Source organism: Sodiomyces alkalinus, assembly GCF_003711515.1.
Source record: "Sodiomyces alkalinus F11 unplaced genomic scaffold SODALscaffold_1, whole genome shotgun sequence".
NCBI classification, from domain to species: Eukaryota; Fungi; Ascomycota; class Sordariomycetes; order Glomerellales; family Plectosphaerellaceae; genus Sodiomyces; species Sodiomyces alkalinus.
This window is the reverse complement of record NW_021167079.1, coordinates 4,038,532-4,058,562: the sequence shown is the minus strand read 5'-3', so window position 1 is coordinate 4,058,562 and position 20,031 is coordinate 4,038,532. Positions and strand designations below refer to the sequence as shown.

Genomic DNA, 20,031 nt, shown 5'->3' with positions numbered 1-20,031 from the left:
CTTGCCCCGTGTCTATCGTCGCCATTCCTTAGCAGTCCGTATCGTGGGTCACGATTTGCGACTTTTCGTCGACTAGCGACATTGTTAACTAAGGTCTCTTACCTACCTATGTTTGACATGCTCGGATGATGGCGATTATTTTGTCGCGGATTCGCATTTGAGCCAGAAATGCACGTTGGTAGTAAAATAAATATGGGTCGTCTTCACGCGTAGTTCAAAAAGTCAATGAGCTGTCTGCCCAGAGATTCAGCATGTAACTCTCCTCCGTCTGCTTCCCTCAAGCTAAGGAATGTTCGACCTTTGGCGGGCATCCCTGAATGAAGTAAGAGGGTTCGGGCAGTGAACACGGGGACTCTTACTTGCGGAGGCCTTGGCATGCTTTCTCAACGCACCCGAGTGAATTTCCAGCCATGCCAACTTACGATTGCGAATTGTCTTCGTCCGGCAGCAAATCACGCGGTCAAGCCTAGCATGCTCCTCAAAACCAACCGCCCAGTGTGTCGTCTTTGCAGGCCAAGGGAAAAGGGTTTAAAATCGACAGTCTTGTTCGTCAGATATTGCTATTCGGCTATTGTGCGACAAGTTTGCTCCAGTTCCTTTCCTAAATATTGCGACCTGCGCAGGCTTTTCTGAATGATATAGAGACAATTGTCTCTCAACGTCCTTGCCATTCCCTGACCATTTTCTAGCTGGCCAGTCCCAGTTCCCCCGTCCTGGCTCGCAATTTCGTCGATGGCCGGGACGATGGTCTCCGCTCGGCCCAAAGTCTCCGCATCGTAGAGATAGCCGTGCTCGCGAGCAGCGATGACTTGTACCGGCTCGAACAGCGATGACTTGTACCGGCTCGAGCAACGCCGCATCTTCAAGTGTCCCGGATGCCCTTGTGCTCGAAGGCGGACTGCACCGCCTGACGCACCTTTCGCTCCGATCTCAGGGGGATGTAGAGCCGGGTCAATGTCAGAGCTATGAACGCAGAGAGAGATAAGGATCCCTGGTTCGCAGGCGGGCAGAGCAGGCCATGCCTGGTAGGGGGAAGACGGGGTTTGTGTCGGTTGGGAGCACCGAATCCCCGTACTCAGGACGGGGACGTGCCATTGAGTGGGTTTAGTTTCAACAAGTCGGCTGCCAACATATTCGCCTTCTCTGTAGCGTCGTAGAGGTACAATTCGATGAAGCCCGTCTTGGTCCGTATTACCTTTGCTAGGCTCTGGAATATGAAACGAATTACTGTCTTGTAGGAGCCCATCCCATGGCCGGTATGTTGTCTCGCCGCCCGGAGAAAAAGGGGGGGGGGGGGGCTCCCGGTTGCAGCATGTATGATGTATCCATCTACCAATTTTCCGCACAGGACACTCAAGACGTCTCGGAGCATCGGGCCCCATTTAAATTCCTTTCTTCTTGGAATAGAGACTCCTTTTCTCTTGCTGGGCATCGCCTTCGGGGGGTTTCATCGGCCGAAAATGATGTTGTCCGAGGACCAGTTGTCGAGGGTGCAAGGAATGTAATTGGACACAGGGATCAGGCGGTGCAAGGCTGACGATAGATGGTGGCACCCGCCGTTCTCGTGAAGTGCGAGTGCGACGAAGTTCGGGTGGCATGAGGAAGTCCGAGGGATGAGGGTGTTCATCATCCCGCCGAGGGCATCTTGGCTAGACGCGAGGGCCGACAATTTCTGTCGTGGTTGACCTGCAGCAAGGGAAGGTTGGACGGACCGGCGTCTTCTCGTTGATCTCATCAAGCTTTTGATCAGGCGATCGGTGCTTTCCGATATTACGCGTCGGAGCCGAACGAGTTCGTGGAACTCGTCGTCGTTCCCTTGACAGATGCCATATCTGGAGAAGGTCACGAGGGCAGCAAACATGAGCTGCGCCGATGAATCGAAATGACGTTTCAGACCCTTCGAATACCAGCTTAGATCGTACTTTTCCATCTTACTATTTTCTGGGCGTGAAGAGTAGGGAAGTAGGGTTGGGTCAGTAAATTTGAGATCTGTCCGTCGTCTCGAGGAGTCTCAAAGCGGTAGGACTAGAACGTGGTCGTGACTGAAATCGGACTTCCTTGGTGTTCTTGTTCGTACTTGTAGATAAAGAAATGGCCATACCTATGGACGATGGGAAACTTCGTGTTATTACGGAGTAATACCACGCAAAGCGGTAAGCGGTATCGAGACGATCCAAATTCAAGATGGCCGGTCCTGTCTTAAAAGACACCACCTCCGAAGCTGTATAAGCATGTCTGTACTCGTGAAATGTTGCTTCGAGCCACTGCAGGAAACTCGAAACGAGGTGTGGCTTACAATGACAGTGGTGGCCGTGAAGTCGCCAGGTCTGGAGACTAGGATGACAACTGGCGCCATCCTCGAGAATCTACCGAGTAGTTATCCGTACAGCCTCCGGTTTGGTTGGACGCCCATATCCGCATCCACGTCAGAAGACAGCGACTGACATTTTGCTGGAAGAAGTGGCAGACTCTAACCCTCCTGTCGAAGTGGCTTAGAATGTGCAAGGCAAATTTGGCAATGTGGTGGCCCCCGCCAGTTTCATTTATTAGCACTCCGGAGATTCCCCTCAAGACCATCTTGTCTGGGCCGTTTTGGTGTACAGCCATTTGAATTCTTGACGTGCATTCGCACACTCCCGGATATTCATCGTACAGTGTCACGATCTCGTAAATGACCGAAGCAAATCGTCGATACGCCGTCGCTTCTGACGATTCAGAGTGAGGCCTGTCTCAACGCTTGAAAGCTGAGGTTGAGGTTTCATGGACGCGGAGACCTCCTTGGATTTGGGAATCGTGGCATTGGGAATGTTTCCTCCTGGAATACCCTTTTTGTAGAACGTGTACCGCGAAGTCGCAAACAAGCCACGGCGCACGTAGGAAACCGTGGGTGATATCCCTGACCTTCCACAGTGGCCAAGTTGAAGACAGGCAAGCGGGCGAGATGGAAGCGTCAGGGAACCAGAGACAGCTTGTTTGGTGACACCAGCACGGTTTTTCTTGAGGTCTTCGTCCTTGGTCAGTTGGCCGAGAAACGAATTCAGGAAGAAGGCCCAGGTTTCGAATGGATAGCCCTTGCAGCTCTGAGCGTTGTACGACGAAGGGCTGTCTATGTAAAGGGGAAGGTTGCTCCGGGCGGCGTCGTTGAGATAGTCCAAGAACGGCGGCGCAGTCTCGGAAGGCACAAAGGAGAGAGGCTGGTTGTTGTTCTGGCAAAAGTTGATGAGGCCCTCGTCGATGCTCCTGGCCAGGTCACGCAACATGCCAGGCTGGTCTTCATCGAGCGGCTTGAAAAGTATGAGATACCATAATAAGGAGTCCCGAGGCCCATGCAGAGGTTCAGCCGTCTCCCAGCCGTGGAGAGAGGCGACGGTCTCGGCGTTACCCCAGTCACTGCGCGACCCGTTGACATCGTACAGTAGCAGGGAGGGGAATTGGGATAAGTACTGCAACGAGTGCTCTGTGACCGACTCATCACCCCAAACGCGTAGGATACGGAGGAGCGGGAACGGGTCGTGTTTCTCAGACCAGCCTCTGACAAGGCGGTCGCTGATACGGGGGAATACTGTTCGCAACTCGTCCGCAGGCTGAATGATTTCGAGAACGGCCAAGTTTTTGAGTTCGGGCAATGCCATCAGTTCAATGCTATCAAATGAGCAGGGGCCACTGATGTTGAGGTAGGACAGAAAGTCGAAGGAAGGAGATTCTAAAGGTTTGGTATAATGGGAGAGAGGCTCGGAAGGTCGACAGATGTGGTGTCGATACTTGTATAGACCCAGCGTCTTCTCGCCGTCTTCGATGAGAAGAAGTTTAGACAGCACTTTCCAAGCTTGCAGACAGGTCCCTCTACATAAAAGGCAAGGGCGTTCGGGATACACGATGCCGTCAGTGGGATGCCGGAATGAGAAGCGAGAGAGAGAGAGACGCACCTGTTCTCCAACAAGCGCCATAGCCTCCAGAGGTAGCGAGCGGGAAGATCGCCGCGGGTCAGGTGTTGTTCGGACAAGAAGCCAATGTTGTCTACAAGGACATGCATGGTCATATCGGCTAGGGGTCGGGGACCTTTTCTGCCTTGACCTCCACGGCCCTTCCAGAGGGGGAGCTCAGTCCGCCTAGCCCAGTCGCGACCAGACATATGGGCTGAAGTTGCCGGGACCACATACTCACGATATACGTGTCCTGTCTTCTTGTCATACATTGCGAAGGCGCCTCGCGCTATACGTATAGATGCAACACCGTGGAAGTCAAGTTTATATGCGATGGCAAAGAGAGAGACGTTGTGTCATCACTTGTTGCGTTATTCCCTTTGGCCTTCACGATGGCATGAAAACCTTAGGTATAGGTAGGTCTGGGATGATGACATAAACACGAAAAAACTCCACGATGCATCTACCTGCTTAATAATCCATCATGTAGGTGGCCCATCTTTCCCAATTGAGCCTTTCCATTTTCCCACCCCTAGTGTTGATCGCTACCATTGTGAGCCATCGTGAGATGGTAAGATGCTCCCGCTGTATCACCCCTTAGAGCTTCCGCTCTGTCTCGTTTCACCTCTATGTTTATTTCCTTCTCATCACAACATGGGCTTCAGATTGTCCGCCACGGCAAACGGCGCCTCTGTCTTGCTCTTGATCTCGTCCACCGTTACACCGTCGGCAATCTCAACCAGCGTCAATCCATGAGCGAAGTCGACATCAAATACGCCCTGTATTGTTTCGTCAGTTCCTTTCTTTTCTCGACACTATCATGACATCGTCCTTGGGCCCGTTGGCTCCGTAGGGGACTTACCAGCTCAGTAATGATTCGCGACACGCAGGCCCGCCCTGTCAAGGGGAACGCGCACTGCTTGAGAATCTTGGGGTTTCCTTTCTTGTCCGTGTGCTCCATCGTGACCACCACCTTGGTCGCGCTGGGATTGCTGACCAGGTCCATCGCTCCGCCGAAGCCCTTGACCTTGCCCGGAAGCATCCAGTTGGCAAGATCGCCCGTCGCGCTCACCTGCATGGCTCCGAGGATGGTCAGATCGATGCGACCGCTACGGATCATTCCGAAGCTCTCCTCGCTTCCGAACACCGCCGCGCCCGGGTTGAGCGTCACCGTCTCCTTGCCCGCGTTGATCAGGTCTGGGTCCTCATCGCCCTTCTTCGGGTACGGGCCGAGACCCAGGATGCCGTTCTCCGACTGCAGCTGCACCTCCACATCGGGGCCCACGAAGCCCGGTGCCAACATGGGCATGCCGATGCCCAGATTGGCGTACATGCCGTTCTTGAATTCCTTGGCCGCGCGCCTGACGATGCGCTCGCGTTTCGCCGCCGTGTCGCCCGAGCCCAAGACCGACTTGTTGGCGTCGGCGTCGTTCTCGTCCTTGGCCCACGTGTACTTCTCAATGTTCTTCTCGCTCGTGCTCTGGATCACGCGCTTGACGTAGATTCCGGGGAGGTGGATGGCCTCGGGGGCGATCTCGCCGGGCTCGACGATGTGCTCAGCCTCCACGATCGTCATCTTGGCGTTCCGTCCCATCGCGCCGTTGAAGTTGTTGGCCGCGAGCCGGAACTGGCAGTTGCCGAGCTTGTCCGCCTTGTAGGCCTTGACGAAGGCGTACTCGCCGGCAATGCTGTGCTCCAGGAGGTACGACTTTCCGTTGAAGACCTTGACGTCCTTGGGGTAAGAAAACTTGGCCGGTGTCCCGTCGGGGTTGTTCTGCAGCGGCAGGTCGCCCGTCTGCACGACCGTGCCGAAGGCCGCCGGGGTGTAGAAGGCCGGAATGCCTTTGCCTCCCGCCGCGCAGCGCTCCGCGAGCGTGCCCTGCGGAGTCAGCTCGAGCTCAACTTCGCCAGTGAGATACATCTTCTCGAACGTCTTGTTCTCTCCGATATAGCTGGCGATCATCTTCTTGATCTGTTTCGTCTTGAGCAGCCTGCCCAAGCCTGATGAGTCGGTACCGGCGTTGTTGGACACGGCGGTCAGACCCGTGATCTCTGGCTTTTTCAGAACCTCATCGATGAGGGTATCCGGCACACCGCACAGTCCAAATCCACCACAAAGCAAAGTTGTGTCGGACTTCATGTCCTTCAATGCTTCGCTGGCTGAAGGATAGACTTTATTGATCGCCGCTCTGCTTGCTGACGCAGAAAATGCGCGGGCGAGAACGGGAGTGGGCTGTCAGAGTGGCCGGCCTGTGTTAGCTAGAGCTGTTCTGTAATTGGCCTGGGGCGCCAGTAGCAGGTAGGTTGGTCAACTTACATTTGAGCCATGACGAGCGTAGGCTCGGAGCGTCCGCACGTACAACCCTGCAGGAGACATTATGAAAGACCTCGCAACTATAGTTACAGCTTAATACAAGAGAGTGTGTGTGTCGCGATAGGTACCTGGTGACAGAGACAGTGGCCAAAAATCAGCAATTAACAAAAGAAAAGGCTGAGGTGAGTGAGAAGGAGGAAGAGGGAAAGAAGGGAAAAAAGAAGAATAAGGAGGAGAGAAATGCGAATTGTACGGAGGACGGGCATTCGTCCAAATGGGCCCGTCGAAGGCCGTTGATGGCCGAGGGGCACTGCCGCTCCTGCGGAATGACCCGCTTCGGATCCTGCTCTCGGCAGAGGAGCCCGCGTACCCCACGTCCTCCAGATCTCCAGGTGCTTCTTTGCAAGGTGTGACCTCTTCGGATCCACATTACCCCACTTCCCGGCTAAGACATCATCCTAGCTTCTTCTTTTTTTCCTTTTTCCTTTTTTTTCTTTTTTCTTTGGCCCTCTTCTAGGTAGTCATGTCATGGGCCCATTACCTAGATGCCTTATAGTGGGAAATCGAGTCCCCCTAACGGTTTCCCATATTATCTACGAAATAATTAGGCCGGACCCGGATAGGTCCGGTGGAGTGGGTCTGCATGAACAATTGAAAGTCACGTGCTGATATGATAAGGCATGGAGGAATCAGAAATTTGAGCTTCGCTACGACTTCGAAGAGCACGCACGCAAGCCAAGTCGAGAGAGTGTGCGCAAATGGCCAAAATGGAGTCCAGTCACAGTCCCAAGAGGCGCAAGGTCTCTTCCACTGGGGATACTCTGAGCTCTCGTAATGCGACTGCTCTGGCCACGGCGAGCCCCTTCGTGCTCCAGACCGAGGAGCTGCTGAAGGAGGTCAAAGTCGACTACTCAACTGCATTCAAGGACGCCGACGCTCTGCTGAAGCAATTGAAAGATGTGATCGAGGGCATCCCTTCCCTAGACCCAGTTCCTGTAAGCTCACCAAGTCGCTAACCCTCCCTCACGTGTTCTGAGGGTGCCTGCTAATGCATCCTGTTCTCTCAGATCTCAGATGCGACACAGAAGTTTCAAAAGAAACATCAAATTAAAATACCCTACCCGGACCCGAGACCGGCCGCTGACGCACCGTACAAGCTTGCATGCGCCAAGCCGATTTCCTTCAACGTCGTAGGGAGCTATGTGTCGAAGACTATGACCAAGGCCCAGCCGCTCAAGGCCATCGACATGATCGTCCAAATGCCACAGTCCCTCTTTCAAGAGAAGGACTTTCAGAACATGCGCTATTTCTACAGAAGGGCGTACTACATTGCGAACATCGCTGCCGGCGTGCGCAGTAAGATGGGGTCGTCCGTGCAGTTGGAGTTCGACAACTTGAATGAAAATAACTTGCTACCCATCCTCTCGATCCGCCCTACCGGAGCTGAAGTCGACAGCGAAACTAATTCTGCCAACGGCGATGACGACAAGCAGCCCGTCGATTATACCATTCGTGTCATCCCGTGCGCACCCGAAGGCTTGTTTCCCAAGTCCAAGCTGCTACCGTCAACAAACTCCGTCAAGTTAGGGCAGGCGGACATGCCTACGCCGTTTTATAATTCTACAATCAAGGCGGAGGAAATCTTCGTGACGTACCTGCGGGTTCTGGCCCGCGCGAGGAACCAGTGCGCTGCCTTCTCGGATGCATGTATTCTCGGCAGGGTCTGGCTGCAGCAGCGCGGGCTGGGCGGATCCATCTCCAAGGGAGGATTCGGTCATTTCGAGTGGGCCATCATTATGGCCCTGCTCCTGCAAAAAGGTGGCAGGAACGGTCAACCAGCTTTGTCTTCTGCTCTGAGCAGCACGGAACTTTTCAAGGCGACAATTCAATTCCTCGCTTCCACCGACTTCGTGAAGGAGCCCTTCGTCTTTGGAACATACCCACGGGGAAGCGACGCTATCCGAGAACAAGGACCGGTGATGTTTGATGTCGATCGAGAACTTAATGTTCTCTACAAGATGAGCCCCTGGTCGGCGTCTTTGCTCCAATATCACGCCTCGTCGACCTTGGAACTCTTGAGCAGCAGCTTCTCGGATCCGTTTGAAGCGACCTTTATCACCAAGACCGATGTTGTTCTTCAACTCTTCGACGCAGTCATCCATGTCGACGACATTGACCTGGAACGGAATGCTGCTGCGTCGGACCGGCGAGGTCCCGTGTGGAATTTCAGTCTCAAGGCATACACCACGCTCCAGAGAGCTCTTAGTGACCGCGCCTCACTGATTCACATCCAAACACCGAGCTACTCGCCTTGGCTGATTACTTCTGTCCACCCATCAGATGCAGTCCATATCTTGATTGGTGTTGTCTTCAACCCAGCAAACATGGGGAGGGCCATGGAGTACGGTCCGTCGGCCGAAGCACGGAAAGAGGCCGCCAAATTTAGGCAGTTCTGGGGAGACAAGTCAGAGTTGCGCAGGTTCAAGGACGGTAGCATTCTCGAATGCGTTGCGTGGAACGATAAATCCGCCGCCGGGATATGCGAAGAAATCGTTCGATACACCCTCAAACTACATCTAGACGTCTCCCCCGACACCCTCCGCTTTCAGGGCAGCCAGATCCCGGCTGGGCTCGACTTCACGCCGGTCGATAAGGATGCTTTTGATATGGCAAGGCGTGCTTTCCAGACGCTTGAGCATGACATACGCAGCCTGGAAGGAATGCCCCTCTCCGTGAGACGGCTTGCACCGGTTGTTTCGGAGCTCCGATACGCCTCAGTCAAGGCACCAGCCATCGGATTCCATACGGAAGTCGTTCCACCCATGGACGTACATCTCTCGTTTGAGGCTTCAAGCCGGTGGCCTGAGAACATTGTTGCAATTCAAGAAGCAAAGATTGACTTTCTCCTCGACATTGACAGAAGGCTAAGAGCAGCGAACGATTCCATCACGACAGTCCTTGGCCGTGACAATGCCCTTAAAGAGTCGGACAATCTGGCGTATCTCGACGTCGTGTACGACAACGGCGCCGCTTTCCGGTTACGCATTCACGCGGACCTTGAAGACACACTGTTGGATCGGCAAGTCAAGAACAAGACACTAGATCCGTACATCAGAGCGGAAGCCGAGGACGCCCTGTTCAGTTTGAACTGGTACCATAAGCTGCTTCCACTGCACACGCAGTCGGTCGCATCCCTCTGCACACGAATCGCGCCTCTATCGCCCACAATACGCATGGTCAAACACTGGTTTAACGCGCACAAGCTCGCTAATCACATCAGCGAAGAGCTCATTGAGCTTCTTGTGCTTCACGTCTTCCTCCAGCCTGAGCCATGGAAGATTCCGTCAAGCGCCCAGACGGGTTTTCTCCGGACCCTCTTCTTTCTCTCTCGCTGGGACTGGCGGGCCGATCCTCTCGTCGTTGACTTCTCGGACGAGCTGTCTCACGATGATCATAACGCAGTGCGGCGACACCTTGAGGCCTGGCGCGTTCGTGACCCCAACATGAATCGCGCTGTCCTTTTTGTCTCGACCAACCACGACACCGAAGGGCTATCATATACACGAGGGGGTCCCTCCAAGCTTGCGGCGACCAGGATGACTCGTCTTGCCAAGGCAGCGAGCAGGCTCGTGCGGGACCGCGGGGTGGATCTCGATATGGATGAGCTCTTTGAACCGTCCCTCCGGGATTATGACGTTCTCTTTCATGTCTCGAGCTCCCAGGTAAGACGAGTCCTTCGTAATGTGATGGTAGCCAGCTCGAGTGGCGCCGTACGGCATTCGATCTTCAAAAATCTCGACGAGCGGACCGGCTCAGTCCCGACCCCGGCGGCGAGACACCCGCTGGACGTTCTTTTTGCGGAACTGGAGCTTGTGTATCAAGACAGCCTGATATTCTTTCGGGGTGGCCAGGGGGATGCCACGGTGGGAGCCATTTGGCAGCCGAAGCTCCGCACACAAGAGTTCAGGGTCGGTCTGCCGTTCAATTTCCACAAGGTAGATGGTGAAGGTGCACAAGATGGCGAAGCGGAGAGCGACGCGGTAGAAATCAACAAAGAAGCTGTCCTGTTGGAGATAGCAAGGATCGGAGGGGAGCTGATCAAGCGGATTGAAGTGTCGAGTAGATAAGATGGTCCCGGTCGTCCTATAGATATAAAGTCCGAGAATGGGGACTGTCAATATTAGCTCGGCCAGAACGATGTTGCCTCCCGACCGATGGTGCTGTTGTTATGAAGGAGCTGATCAAGCATAGTGCGGGTGCGACCAGTACAGTGGGTGAGCAATAATTTCGGTATATTTCAAAGATCCAGCGATTCGTTACTTTTGCAAGACACCATGGTTTTGCCCTGACAGAAAAGGGTTCCCCCAAAAGCTCGAAGCATTCTACTTTGGGTTATCCCGAAACTTTTGCTCACTCATGGTAGGGAATGTAAGGTTCTTCCCCTATAACAACCTATTGAGCCGAACGAAGGGGTCTCGGGCGTGCAGATAGACTACGCTAAATAAGGTCGTCCCATTTCAATGGTTTAAACAAATAAACAAATCGCCGGAGCAACATTAGTGTTCCGTAGCGGCAGGACTGGTCTGTTAAACCCATGGCCGATCTGGGTATCCTGGAGGTTTGCCACGATCATATCAGGACCGATGTCCAGCAGTGGCCTATCAGCAACAAGAGTGCGGGGGGACGCTACGATCTCCCCTGATATCCGAGATCGCCGAATCCTCCCGGTACGTTGTATGTGTCTTCCTATAATGTACGTGTAAGAAATTGCACTGCCATGGGCATGGTTATGCAATGTATTTTGTACGGCCGCGGAATAGACTCCATCAATGTTGACCCTCGTGCAACAAGGCTTGTCAATCAAGTCCCTAGCCGATAGTGAAAAGGAGGGTAAAAGGCACTCTTCGTTCGGCATGGAGTAGAGTCGAGAGCCGCGGCGTTAGTGAAATGGGTTGATGTGTTTCGGCGCAAGTCACTTGAGTACTGGTTAACATGACGGGAAAAATAAGACATTTCCGGGAGCTGGAATGTATGTTCGCCCTTCCGCACACGTACCTTTAGTCCAAAGTCGAGTCGTTCGTTGCGGGTGCCGAAGCCTACGAAGTAATGACGTTGTACTTCGTAGGTACCTAATCCCAAGTCCAGGGGTACGGTAATTACCTTATCGTTTTCCCTTCGTTGTGTTTGACGAAGGCCCAGCCACGTCTCAGCGCGGAAAAGGATATTATTGGCCCAATGTGGAATAAGGCCCCTTGTCTTTCAGGTGCGCCACACGAATCGGCAAGGCCGGATCTATACCAAGTTGAGAGATGGGAGCACAGATCTCCCGAGCCCGCAGACGACATTGGATAAAAACTGAGGGTTGGTTGGGGACTCGGCTCTTGGCTTCAGCAATCGATATTCGTGTGACCCATGAAAAGTCGTACGAACTATGGATATAGATGCGTAGACAAGAATGGGTCGAGTCGACGGTTTGAGAAATGGAAATATTCTTGTACTTCTGCTCTTCAACCTATAGCACTTACTACCGAGTACCTTAATCAACTGGCTTTGTTGATAGCAAGGGCGGACATCTTGGTCGAATCACACTCGCACTCCCGTCCGTGTGCAGAGACCGCGCACACGGCGATTAAAAATTCAATATGTAAGTGAGGAAGAGCTACCGAGGTATGGAATTTCCGAATGGACATGCATTTAAAACAAGACAGTCTACCGGTATCCGCTCAATTTCAGCTTAGTAGGGGTCGCCGTAGGTATACACGTGTAGTACGAGCAGAAGAAAGAAGAGACATGCTATGCTGGTTAGGCCAGGATGGTGCATCAAAGCATCGCATCCTGCAGCTGAGAATGTTGAGCGGCTGGCGGCAGAATGCCGCGACCCCGAACAGGGGTCTGATTGTTACGTGCACGCCCCCCATCTCGCTGCCCCGATGCGAATGAGGTATTGACGACCGGGACTTGTTGAGACAGCCGCTAATTATCCCTGATGCGGTGCTGGTGCTGCTGGCCAATAAAAGAGGGTTATCGGTAGGTTTAATGGCTATTAATCTGTACGATTGGGAAGAAGAAGGGAAACGAAACGAGAATACCTAGGAAGGAGAATCCCAAGCCCAACGGGTCGGGAGAAAATGAGAATTGACATGGGCGCTCCAATATTCTGGCCCGACGCCGATCACTTGAACAGGCTTATAGCGGGGCTTTCCTGGATAAGGTAGGATCAAGGGTTCGGTGTAGTAATCACTTTATAATTACTGATGCCGACTTCCACGTCTGGAGAACGCTCAATTGCCCTGTACTCCCGTACTCAGTAAGGTAAGGTAAGGTATATTGCCCACTGCCTCGTCCAGTTCAAGTCTGTTCGGCGTACTCCGTTGTCTTGTCATTATTTTCTTGTTTATATCCTATCCCCCTCAACGTTAAGGTATCTAATAGATAGGTATCTGAGACGCTTTTACTTGTACTCTGAGCGTGCTGGACCAGGCTGGAACCCTTACCAAAGTATGTCGTAATTAATCACCTCGAAGACTGGTTCGAGACAGTTAAAGGAACCAAGAAGCTGAATCCCCGAAACCCCGGGTTTGAGGTGGATCATTTTGTACCTAGCTTACGTATCCGTACCCTACCTTACCTTAAGATTAAGAGACTCGACCCACAAAGAATGACGATGTACGGGGTACTTCGTCACAAAGTACGAATATGTCTTCCGTGCATTTGGTGCATTTGACATCCCCATCAAACCCTCATCGTCCCCACTCACCCACCTTCCATCCCCCCATATCCCTCCCCCCTCCCCCTCCCCCATCCTTCATCCCAAATTGTTTTCATCGTCACAATTCCCTCTTTTAATCCATCGTCGCCAGAACAGATCACCACAAGGGTATCCGAAATTACCATATTTCTTTCTTACGACGCCCATTCTGTACTGCCGTCATCGGGATATCGTGTCTTATCGGCTCCTTGCACAACTCCTCGCCCGAGTCATCTCCTCCGGAATCAGATTCATACTATAGGTAGCTCATTCCGCTCGTCGAGTTGACGCAACGACCCCGCCTTTTTTCCTATCTCGACAGACCGATTTCCTAGTGCCAGGGACCAACCACTGGTTTGGTTTTTTTTTTCGTTTCTTGCCACCAGTCGTATCCTCGTCACGAGTGCGCTTGTCTGGTCTCAAAAGACTGGATTGATTTGGGGTTCGACCATTCGACCATTCGACCATTAGTGGCATAGATATCGCCGTAGACACCATTTTGTCGCCTTCGTTGAGCAACAACAGTCTGCCTGGCCAGAAGCGTCTTTCTTGTACCTGCCATCTGCGAAAGCCTGTTTGGCGCGTTCCGTTCCTCGGTCACGGCAAGCTTTCACGAGGCTGACAACGACGACGACCCGACGGCCCCCGTGCCGACAGCTCTCGCGTCACCCCCCTTTGGTCACCGGCGCTTCATTTTGATAATGTCGGGTTATCCGGGCCAGGGTTATCAGGGAGGTTATCAGCACGGCGGTCCGCCGCAGCAGCCTTACCCGCCTCAGGTCCAGGGCGGTTACTACCCGTAAGAACGGCATCCAGGCACGCCGGTGCTTCATCCCCCATCCAACTATTCCAAACGCTGACTCTGAGACTGCTTCTTCAGCCCGCAGCCTAATTATAATACATACCAGCCGGGGCCGCCCCGCCCGCCTCCGGGCCCCGGTTATGCTTACCATCCCCAGCAGCCTTCTTCCCAACCTTACGGCTATAACCGCCTGGTATGTGTTTGAAAACCCCATCCAGCGCATATTATATTGCCGGCTTTGTTGGCGTTTTTTTTTGTTAACCCTCGCACTCTGTGATGTAGCCTCCACAGCAGCAGCCGCTTCAGCGACCTCCCCAGCAACATCCTCAACATCATCCCCAGCAGCATCCTCAGCAGCACCCCCAGCAACATCTCCAACAGCAACCATACAATGGCTACGGCCCACCACAGCTCAGCTACGGCAATAGGCCAAGTGTGTAATCCCCGTGCCCCTACACTGGCTTTTGACCAGGCTGACGTGTTGAAACAGCAATGCCGACTGCAAACTCGAACGCCTACTCCCACGGAAACCACAACGCCCCTGCTCCACCTCCGACAACGCCGCAGCAGTTTGGCCATGGGGCTCCGAGCAACTACTCGTATCAATACTCCAACTGCACGGGCAGGAGAAAAGCTCTCCTCATCGGCATCAACTACTTCGGTCAGCATGGCCAGCTGCGGGGCTGTATCAACGACGTGAAGAACATGTCTGCCTACCTGGTGGAGAACTTTGGCTATAAGCGAGAAGACATGGTCATCCTCACCGACGACCAACAGAATCCCATGAGCCAGCCCACCAAGCAAAACCTCTTACGAGCCATGCATTGGCTGGTCAAGGATGCAAGGCCGAACGATTCTCTCTTTTTCCATTACTCGGGCCACGGCGGCCAAACGAAGGATCTCGATGGGGACGAGGAGGATGGTTATGATGAGGTCATATATCCCGTCGACTTCCGACAGAACGGTCACATCACCGACGACGAAATGCACAGGATCATGGTGAAGCCTCTGGTTCCCGGCGTGCGACTCACAGCCATTTTCGACTCGTGCCACTCGGGCACCGCCCTCGACCTCCCCTACATCTACAATACGCAAGGCATTCTCAAGCAGCCGAACTTGGCCAAGGAAGCCGGCCAGGGTCTCCTCGGTGTTATTTCCTCCTACAGCCAGGGAGACCTGGGCGGTGTTGCAAGCAACCTCGTGGGCTTCTTCAAGAAGGCCACCAATGGCGAGGAGGCTTATAACCGCACCATGGCTACCAAGACGTCCCCTGCAGACGTTATCATGCTTTCGGGCAGCAAGGACGATCAGACGTCGTACGTATGCCCCGTCACTAATCGCTATCAAATGCAGCCCTCATGTCCCATATTCCTCGCATATGAACACCAAAGGCTAACTTGAAGTACAGTGCCGACGCCACCATCGCCTCCCAAGCAACAGGCGCCATGTCTTGGGCCTTCATTACCTCCCTCAAGAAGAATCCGCAACAAAGCTATGTCCAGTTGCTTAACAGCATCCGAGACGAGCTCGCCACCAAGTACACACAAAAGCCTCAGCTCTCATGTAGCCATCCTCTCAGTAAGTTGTGGCCGGTGTTTGCGGGTTTAAATACTTTTTATCTATATGTACTGATCCGACGACGTCAGACACGGATTTGCTATTTGTCATGTAGACTTCCACCAGAACGTCGCATGATTTGCCACATCGGCTATGAGAAGCTACATGGCAACGCTTGTTGCGGGCTAAACGACGAATATCCATCCCGTATGATAGAGAAACAGAGACAAGTGGGAAGCGAAGCGAAGTGGGTTCCAGCAGTACTTGTTTATGTTGTTTGAAATGAAGTAGGCTGGCTCTGGCTCGAGTGGTATCCTCTCACTACGAATTCGATTCTTTTCAAAACTGGTGTTCTTGGCTTTCGACGGACGGATTCCTCCCTCCCCTTTGTCGTTGGATATACAACATCTCGCGGCCTCTTCTGAGCAGCAACCAAGCGTGTCCAATGTTCCGGTGTTTACCCTTGCTCTGTGCGGGATAAGGATGACTTCTTTTTCTTCTTCTTCCGTTCTCTTTTCATGATTTCATGGTTTCATGATGGAAGTTGCGATTACACTTGTATACCAGCGTCTAACATTCCCTCAAACATTCAAATCTCGGCCAGTGCATGTGCCACATAGTGAGCGAAAGTGAGTGTTTGACTCTGTAAATTTATGACCGGATCGTCTTCTCATGCCTTCTTCTATGGGAAGGCGGCCAGGGCCAGGCTTCACCCCCATCTGCCGCAGCAGTCTTGTTCCAAGTCTTTAGGCCTAGAGCAAAATGACACAACTATCCCTGCTCTGAAGAACACCCAGCCGTGACCTCGCCCATGCTACAAAACTGTTATGGCTGTCCATGTCCCTAACCCGGACTCCGTAGCGTTCCCATGTGTCCTCTGAGAAAGAAATGTTCCCCTCAAGAATGAATCCAACGCTATAAAAGAAAAGGGGAAGCAGTGGAATACGACCTCCACGTGTAACAAAACCAAGAAAACATCAAGACATCATCGCCGTCCTAACGCCATCTCATCTACAGAACCATGCCCAGAAAACCACCGTTGAGGGGAAGGAAGAAACTGTTCTCTCCATCTGAGAGCCCAAGATAGAGAAGGGGCAGGAAACGAGACGGGGAGGCAAATTCATCGCCTCAAGCGCCCCCTCAACTCTTTGTTTTTTCTTCTTCTTTTCTTTTTTTCTTTTTACGCCGCAACACCACCATCGTCGACCTTGACAACCTTCAACCCGCTCCTCCGCTTCGTCTTGCGCATTTCCTCAACACGGTCCGCAAGCTTCTTTCGCGTCGCCTCGTGCTTGGCCCATTCTCGCGCCGAGATGCGCATCCTCGCCACAAACCGCGCCACGATCGCTACCGTCTTGAGCGTCGGCCGCCCGGAAGGTCTCTCCTTGGCCGTGGCGCGGATTGACGGTGGTAGCGGTTGGCGATTTCCGAGGACCTCGGTGCGAATTTGTTCTAGTTCGCGGAGCTGTGCTTTGTTGCTGTGGAAGGGATTGCCCGTCAGTCGACACATTATCTGAGGCGGTGGTTGGGAAGGGGGGCAGCGGGAGGGGAGAGAAGAAAAGAAAAGAAAAAAACGTACCATGCGTTCGCAACCTCAAGCTCCAGCTGGAGGAACTTCTTGGCGTACGCTGCATCGGCCCGCATGCACGCCTCGCGCTCCCACCGTGACTGCATCCATTCCATTTGCAGCGCCATGCCGCGGAGTTCCTTGCTGTGGCGCTTTTCCGCATTCTCCGCCGCCCGGATGACCGTCTCAATGGCCGAATTGGCATCGTTAAGCGCACCCTCGCCTTCCAGCCGGGCAAGCTCATGGCCCTGCGGTCCGCCGGACGTTGCCGCTGCCGCCTTGAGTTCCCTGATGTCCTTCTGGAGTTTCTCGGCGGTGAGTCGGTAGGCCGCGCGTTCGCTGCGGGCGCGTTCCAGTTTGCGACGTAGGGACGCCTCGGCGGCTGCGAGCGCGTCGATGGTCTCTTGCTGCTGGAGAACGTCGTGTTCGAGGGCTCTCGTTTCCGCCTGCGCCTTGCGTAGTGTGTCCTGTAGGTCCCTGCGGTCTGAGGAAGCAGATCCGTTTTCCGCGCTGCTTTGGCGATTGGTAGCAACAGCCGACATACGCTCGCGCTCTGACCTCTCGAGCTTCTGGTTGAGACGACGCACGGCCTTGTCGTGGAGGGCTGCCGCTTCGTCCGCGTCGCGTTGCGCGTCTTCTAGGGCTTGCGCTAGGGAGAGTTTCTGGTCTTCGAGCTCATCGAGGCGCGCCTGCAACTTGTGCTCGGTCTGACTGGCCTTCCGTTCGGTGTCGCGGGCCTTCGTCTTCAAATCATGTATCGTCTGATGCGCCGAAGATAGCTGTGAGCGGAGATCCGAAACCTCCACCTGGCGCACCGATGCCCCGGACGAGTCGGGGGATGTGATCAGCCGGGCAATTTCGGTATCGTGCACTTGACGCTCAAGTTCGGTGATCTGCCGCTTCAGTTTCTTCACAACATCCTTGTGTGCCGATTCCCGCTGAAGAAATTCGAGCTCCTTCTGACGAGCAGCAGAGAGGTCACGTCGGATAACCGACAACTCACTGCTGCCTTCTCCGCCATGGTCGTGGGTGAGATGATTCATGGCAGCAAGCTGGTCCTCGTAGTCCTTGATGCGTCGCTCCAGTTCGCGAATCGTCCGTCGAACTAAGGAAGATTCCTGACCTTCCGAAGAGGACGACTCTCTCAGCTTGGCTTGAAGCTGAAGAATCTCCTGGTTGAGACGCTCCTCCTCCTCGACCGCCTTCTCGATCTCATCCTCCAATGACTTCTCGACCGTTCTTCTCTGCTCTACCAAGGCATTGTTTTCTTCCTTCAGCCGGCGGACTTCGTTGGCCAGTTTCATGTTCCCTGTCCTGAGTTCGAGCCTCTCGCGATCAACACGGAGAGTCTCTTCTCCTGACTGCTGGGCTCTCTTCATCTCGCCTTCCATCTCGTCGCGTTCGGCCTGAACTTCAGCCAGCGAGTTCTTTAATGAGATTATGTCAAGTTTCAGGTCGGCCAGCTGATCTTGCAACTCCTGCTTTTCTTGCGTGATCTTGGCCACACGACCTCGCGACTCGCCGAGCTGGGTCTGCAGAAGATCAAGTGACGCTTTCATGCGGTTCTCGTTCTCTCGAGACGACGCCGCGACCTGCGCATTGTCATTGTTGGCAGCTTGGCGCAGGGAGTCGATCTGCTGTCTGAGCTGGTCACGTTCCTTCCGAGCCGCTTCCATCTCCTCGCGAGCATGTTCGGATTCCTCCTCCAGTGCGGATTGCAGGACCTCGACTTCATCTTCTAGTGCCTGCACCTTCTCCGCTTGAGATTGGAAATCGACCTGACTCTGTCTAAGCTTGTCCTGTGTCGTCGATAGCTCGTTCCGTAGGTCCGTTAATAAAGCTTGTCGTGATTCGAGGCTCCGCTGCAGGTCCTCAATCTGACGACTGAGAACGGCCTGCTCGCTCTTGTGTCTCTCCGCCTCACTTTGCAATGCGGCCTGGAGTCTGGCCTCCTTGCTCGAGAGGTCGCCCTCGGCCTCACGTAGTTTAGCGATTGTCCTTTCTAGCCCAGCGGCCTTCTCCTCCGCCCGATCTCGCTCCGATTCCAGCGTCTGGCGATCGGTTTCCCATTTCTCGGCGTCGTTGTCGTAGAGGTTATCTCTCTCACGAACCACTGCCTGAAGGTCCGAGATCTCGTCGTTGAGCCGGTCAATCTCGCCCTTGTATTGATTGCGAATGTCTCTCTCTATCTCCAGAGCATGTTCTCGTTCCTCATTTAGGTTTTCTTCGAGCTCCTCAACGGCCCGCTGGAGCCGCGCTACGTCCCGCTGTAATGATGCCGAGTCGCTGGCCAGGGCGTCGTGGCGAGCCTGAAGGACATTTTTCTCGTCGTTCCGGTGTTGCAGTTCGACTCTGAGCTCCTCCAACTGGTTGACGAGCGTCTGGCGTTCTTTCTCGAATAGGGCCTTGTAGTGATGGCTCTCGTTCACTGTATTCCTGAGGTCTTGGTTTTCCGTTGTGACCTGAGACAGATTCTTCTCGAGGTTGGCGTACTTCTCATCGGCCTCTTCAAGCTCGTTTTGTAGTCGAACGAGCCTTTCTTCCTTCTGTCGGGTGAGACCTTTGGTGACAACCGAGTGATTTGCCATTTCCTCTTGCAACTCTTCCAAGTCGGCCTCGGCGCGCTCCTTGTCCGCGATGGCAGTGTCAGCTTTCTCCTGAAGTTCGTCGACTTGGTCCTCTAAGCGCCGAATTTTTCTCCCGAGATCGTCGATGGTTCCTCTTGCCTCCTCCAGTTCATCACTTGCGTGTGCCTTCTCTTCCAACTCGACCATCTTCCGCCGCGCGTCTTTTGCCTTGTCTTCGGCCTCCTCGAGTCTGGCCTCCAAGTCCCTTCGTTGATCCTCATGCTTTTTAATGGTCTCGTCTTTTGCGTCGAGCTTCTCTTTCAACTCGTCGATTTCGTCTTCTTGCTCGCCGAGGAGGTTATCCTTCTCCCGGATATCCGCCTCGAGATCAGCAAGCTCTTCTCGTAGTTTCTCGAGCCGGGCAGAATCCTTTTCGTCTTCGGCGAGTTGTCGTCGTAGATGTTCCATGTCGGCTTCCTTATCCTCAAGCGTCCGCTGAAGGCGTTCGATCTCGGCCATTTGTTTTTCGTTGGCATATTTCCGTTTCGCCTTC

The 20,031-nt window shown here is 53.7% G+C and overlaps 5 protein-coding genes across 5 annotated transcripts; 2 read left to right on the top strand and 3 right to left on the bottom strand.

The window, feature by feature from the left end:
* Window positions 1-1,447: 1,447 nt before the first annotated feature.
* Window positions 1,448-2,356, bottom strand: SODALDRAFT_319350 (hypothetical protein; the record flags this gene model as incomplete). Its single annotated transcript, XM_028609446.1, has 3 exons — window positions 1,448-1,941; window positions 2,102-2,264; window positions 2,297-2,356. 3 exons carry the CDS (start codon window positions 2,354-2,356, stop codon window positions 1,448-1,450), a joined length of 717 nt encoding a protein of 238 aa, XP_028470546.1.
* Window positions 2,357-2,657: 301 nt separating this feature from the next.
* Window positions 2,658-4,039, bottom strand: SODALDRAFT_336363 (hypothetical protein; the record flags this gene model as incomplete). The annotated part of the gene is made up of 2 exons (XM_028612584.1): window positions 2,658-3,843; window positions 3,927-4,039. The coding sequence occupies 2 exons, from the start codon at window positions 4,037-4,039 to the stop codon at window positions 2,658-2,660; spliced, it is 1,299 nt and encodes a 432-aa protein (XP_028470545.1).
* A 577-nt stretch (window positions 4,040-4,616) lies between these two features.
* On the bottom strand, window positions 4,617-6,703 carry SODALDRAFT_288233 (3-oxoacid CoA-transferase). Its single transcript, XM_028608592.1, has 2 exons — window positions 6,241-6,703; window positions 4,617-6,156 (listed from the first exon to the last, which is right to left on the bottom strand). Exons 1-2 carry the CDS (start codon window positions 6,298-6,300, stop codon window positions 4,669-4,671), a joined length of 1,548 nt encoding a protein of 515 aa, XP_028470544.1. The 5' UTR covers window positions 6,301-6,703; the 3' UTR covers window positions 4,617-4,668.
* A 75-nt stretch (window positions 6,704-6,778) lies between these two features.
* SODALDRAFT_304269 (pre-rRNA processing protein Utp22) lies at window positions 6,779-10,560 on the top strand. The gene is made up of 2 exons (XM_028608974.1): window positions 6,779-7,232; window positions 7,305-10,560. The coding sequence occupies exons 1-2, from the start codon at window positions 6,996-6,998 to the stop codon at window positions 10,362-10,364; spliced, it is 3,297 nt and encodes a 1,098-aa protein (XP_028470543.1). The 5' UTR covers window positions 6,779-6,995; the 3' UTR covers window positions 10,365-10,560.
* Window positions 10,561-13,686: 3,126 nt separating this feature from the next.
* SODALDRAFT_268486 (hypothetical protein) lies at window positions 13,687-15,625 on the top strand (the record flags this gene model as incomplete). Its single annotated transcript, XM_028607612.1, has 5 exons — window positions 13,687-13,784; window positions 13,866-13,986; window positions 14,169-14,220; window positions 14,278-15,103; window positions 15,196-15,625. The coding sequence occupies 5 exons, from the start codon at window positions 13,687-13,689 to the stop codon at window positions 15,623-15,625; spliced, it is 1,527 nt and encodes a 508-aa protein (XP_028470542.1).
* Between the last annotated feature and the right edge of the window lie 4,406 nt (window positions 15,626-20,031).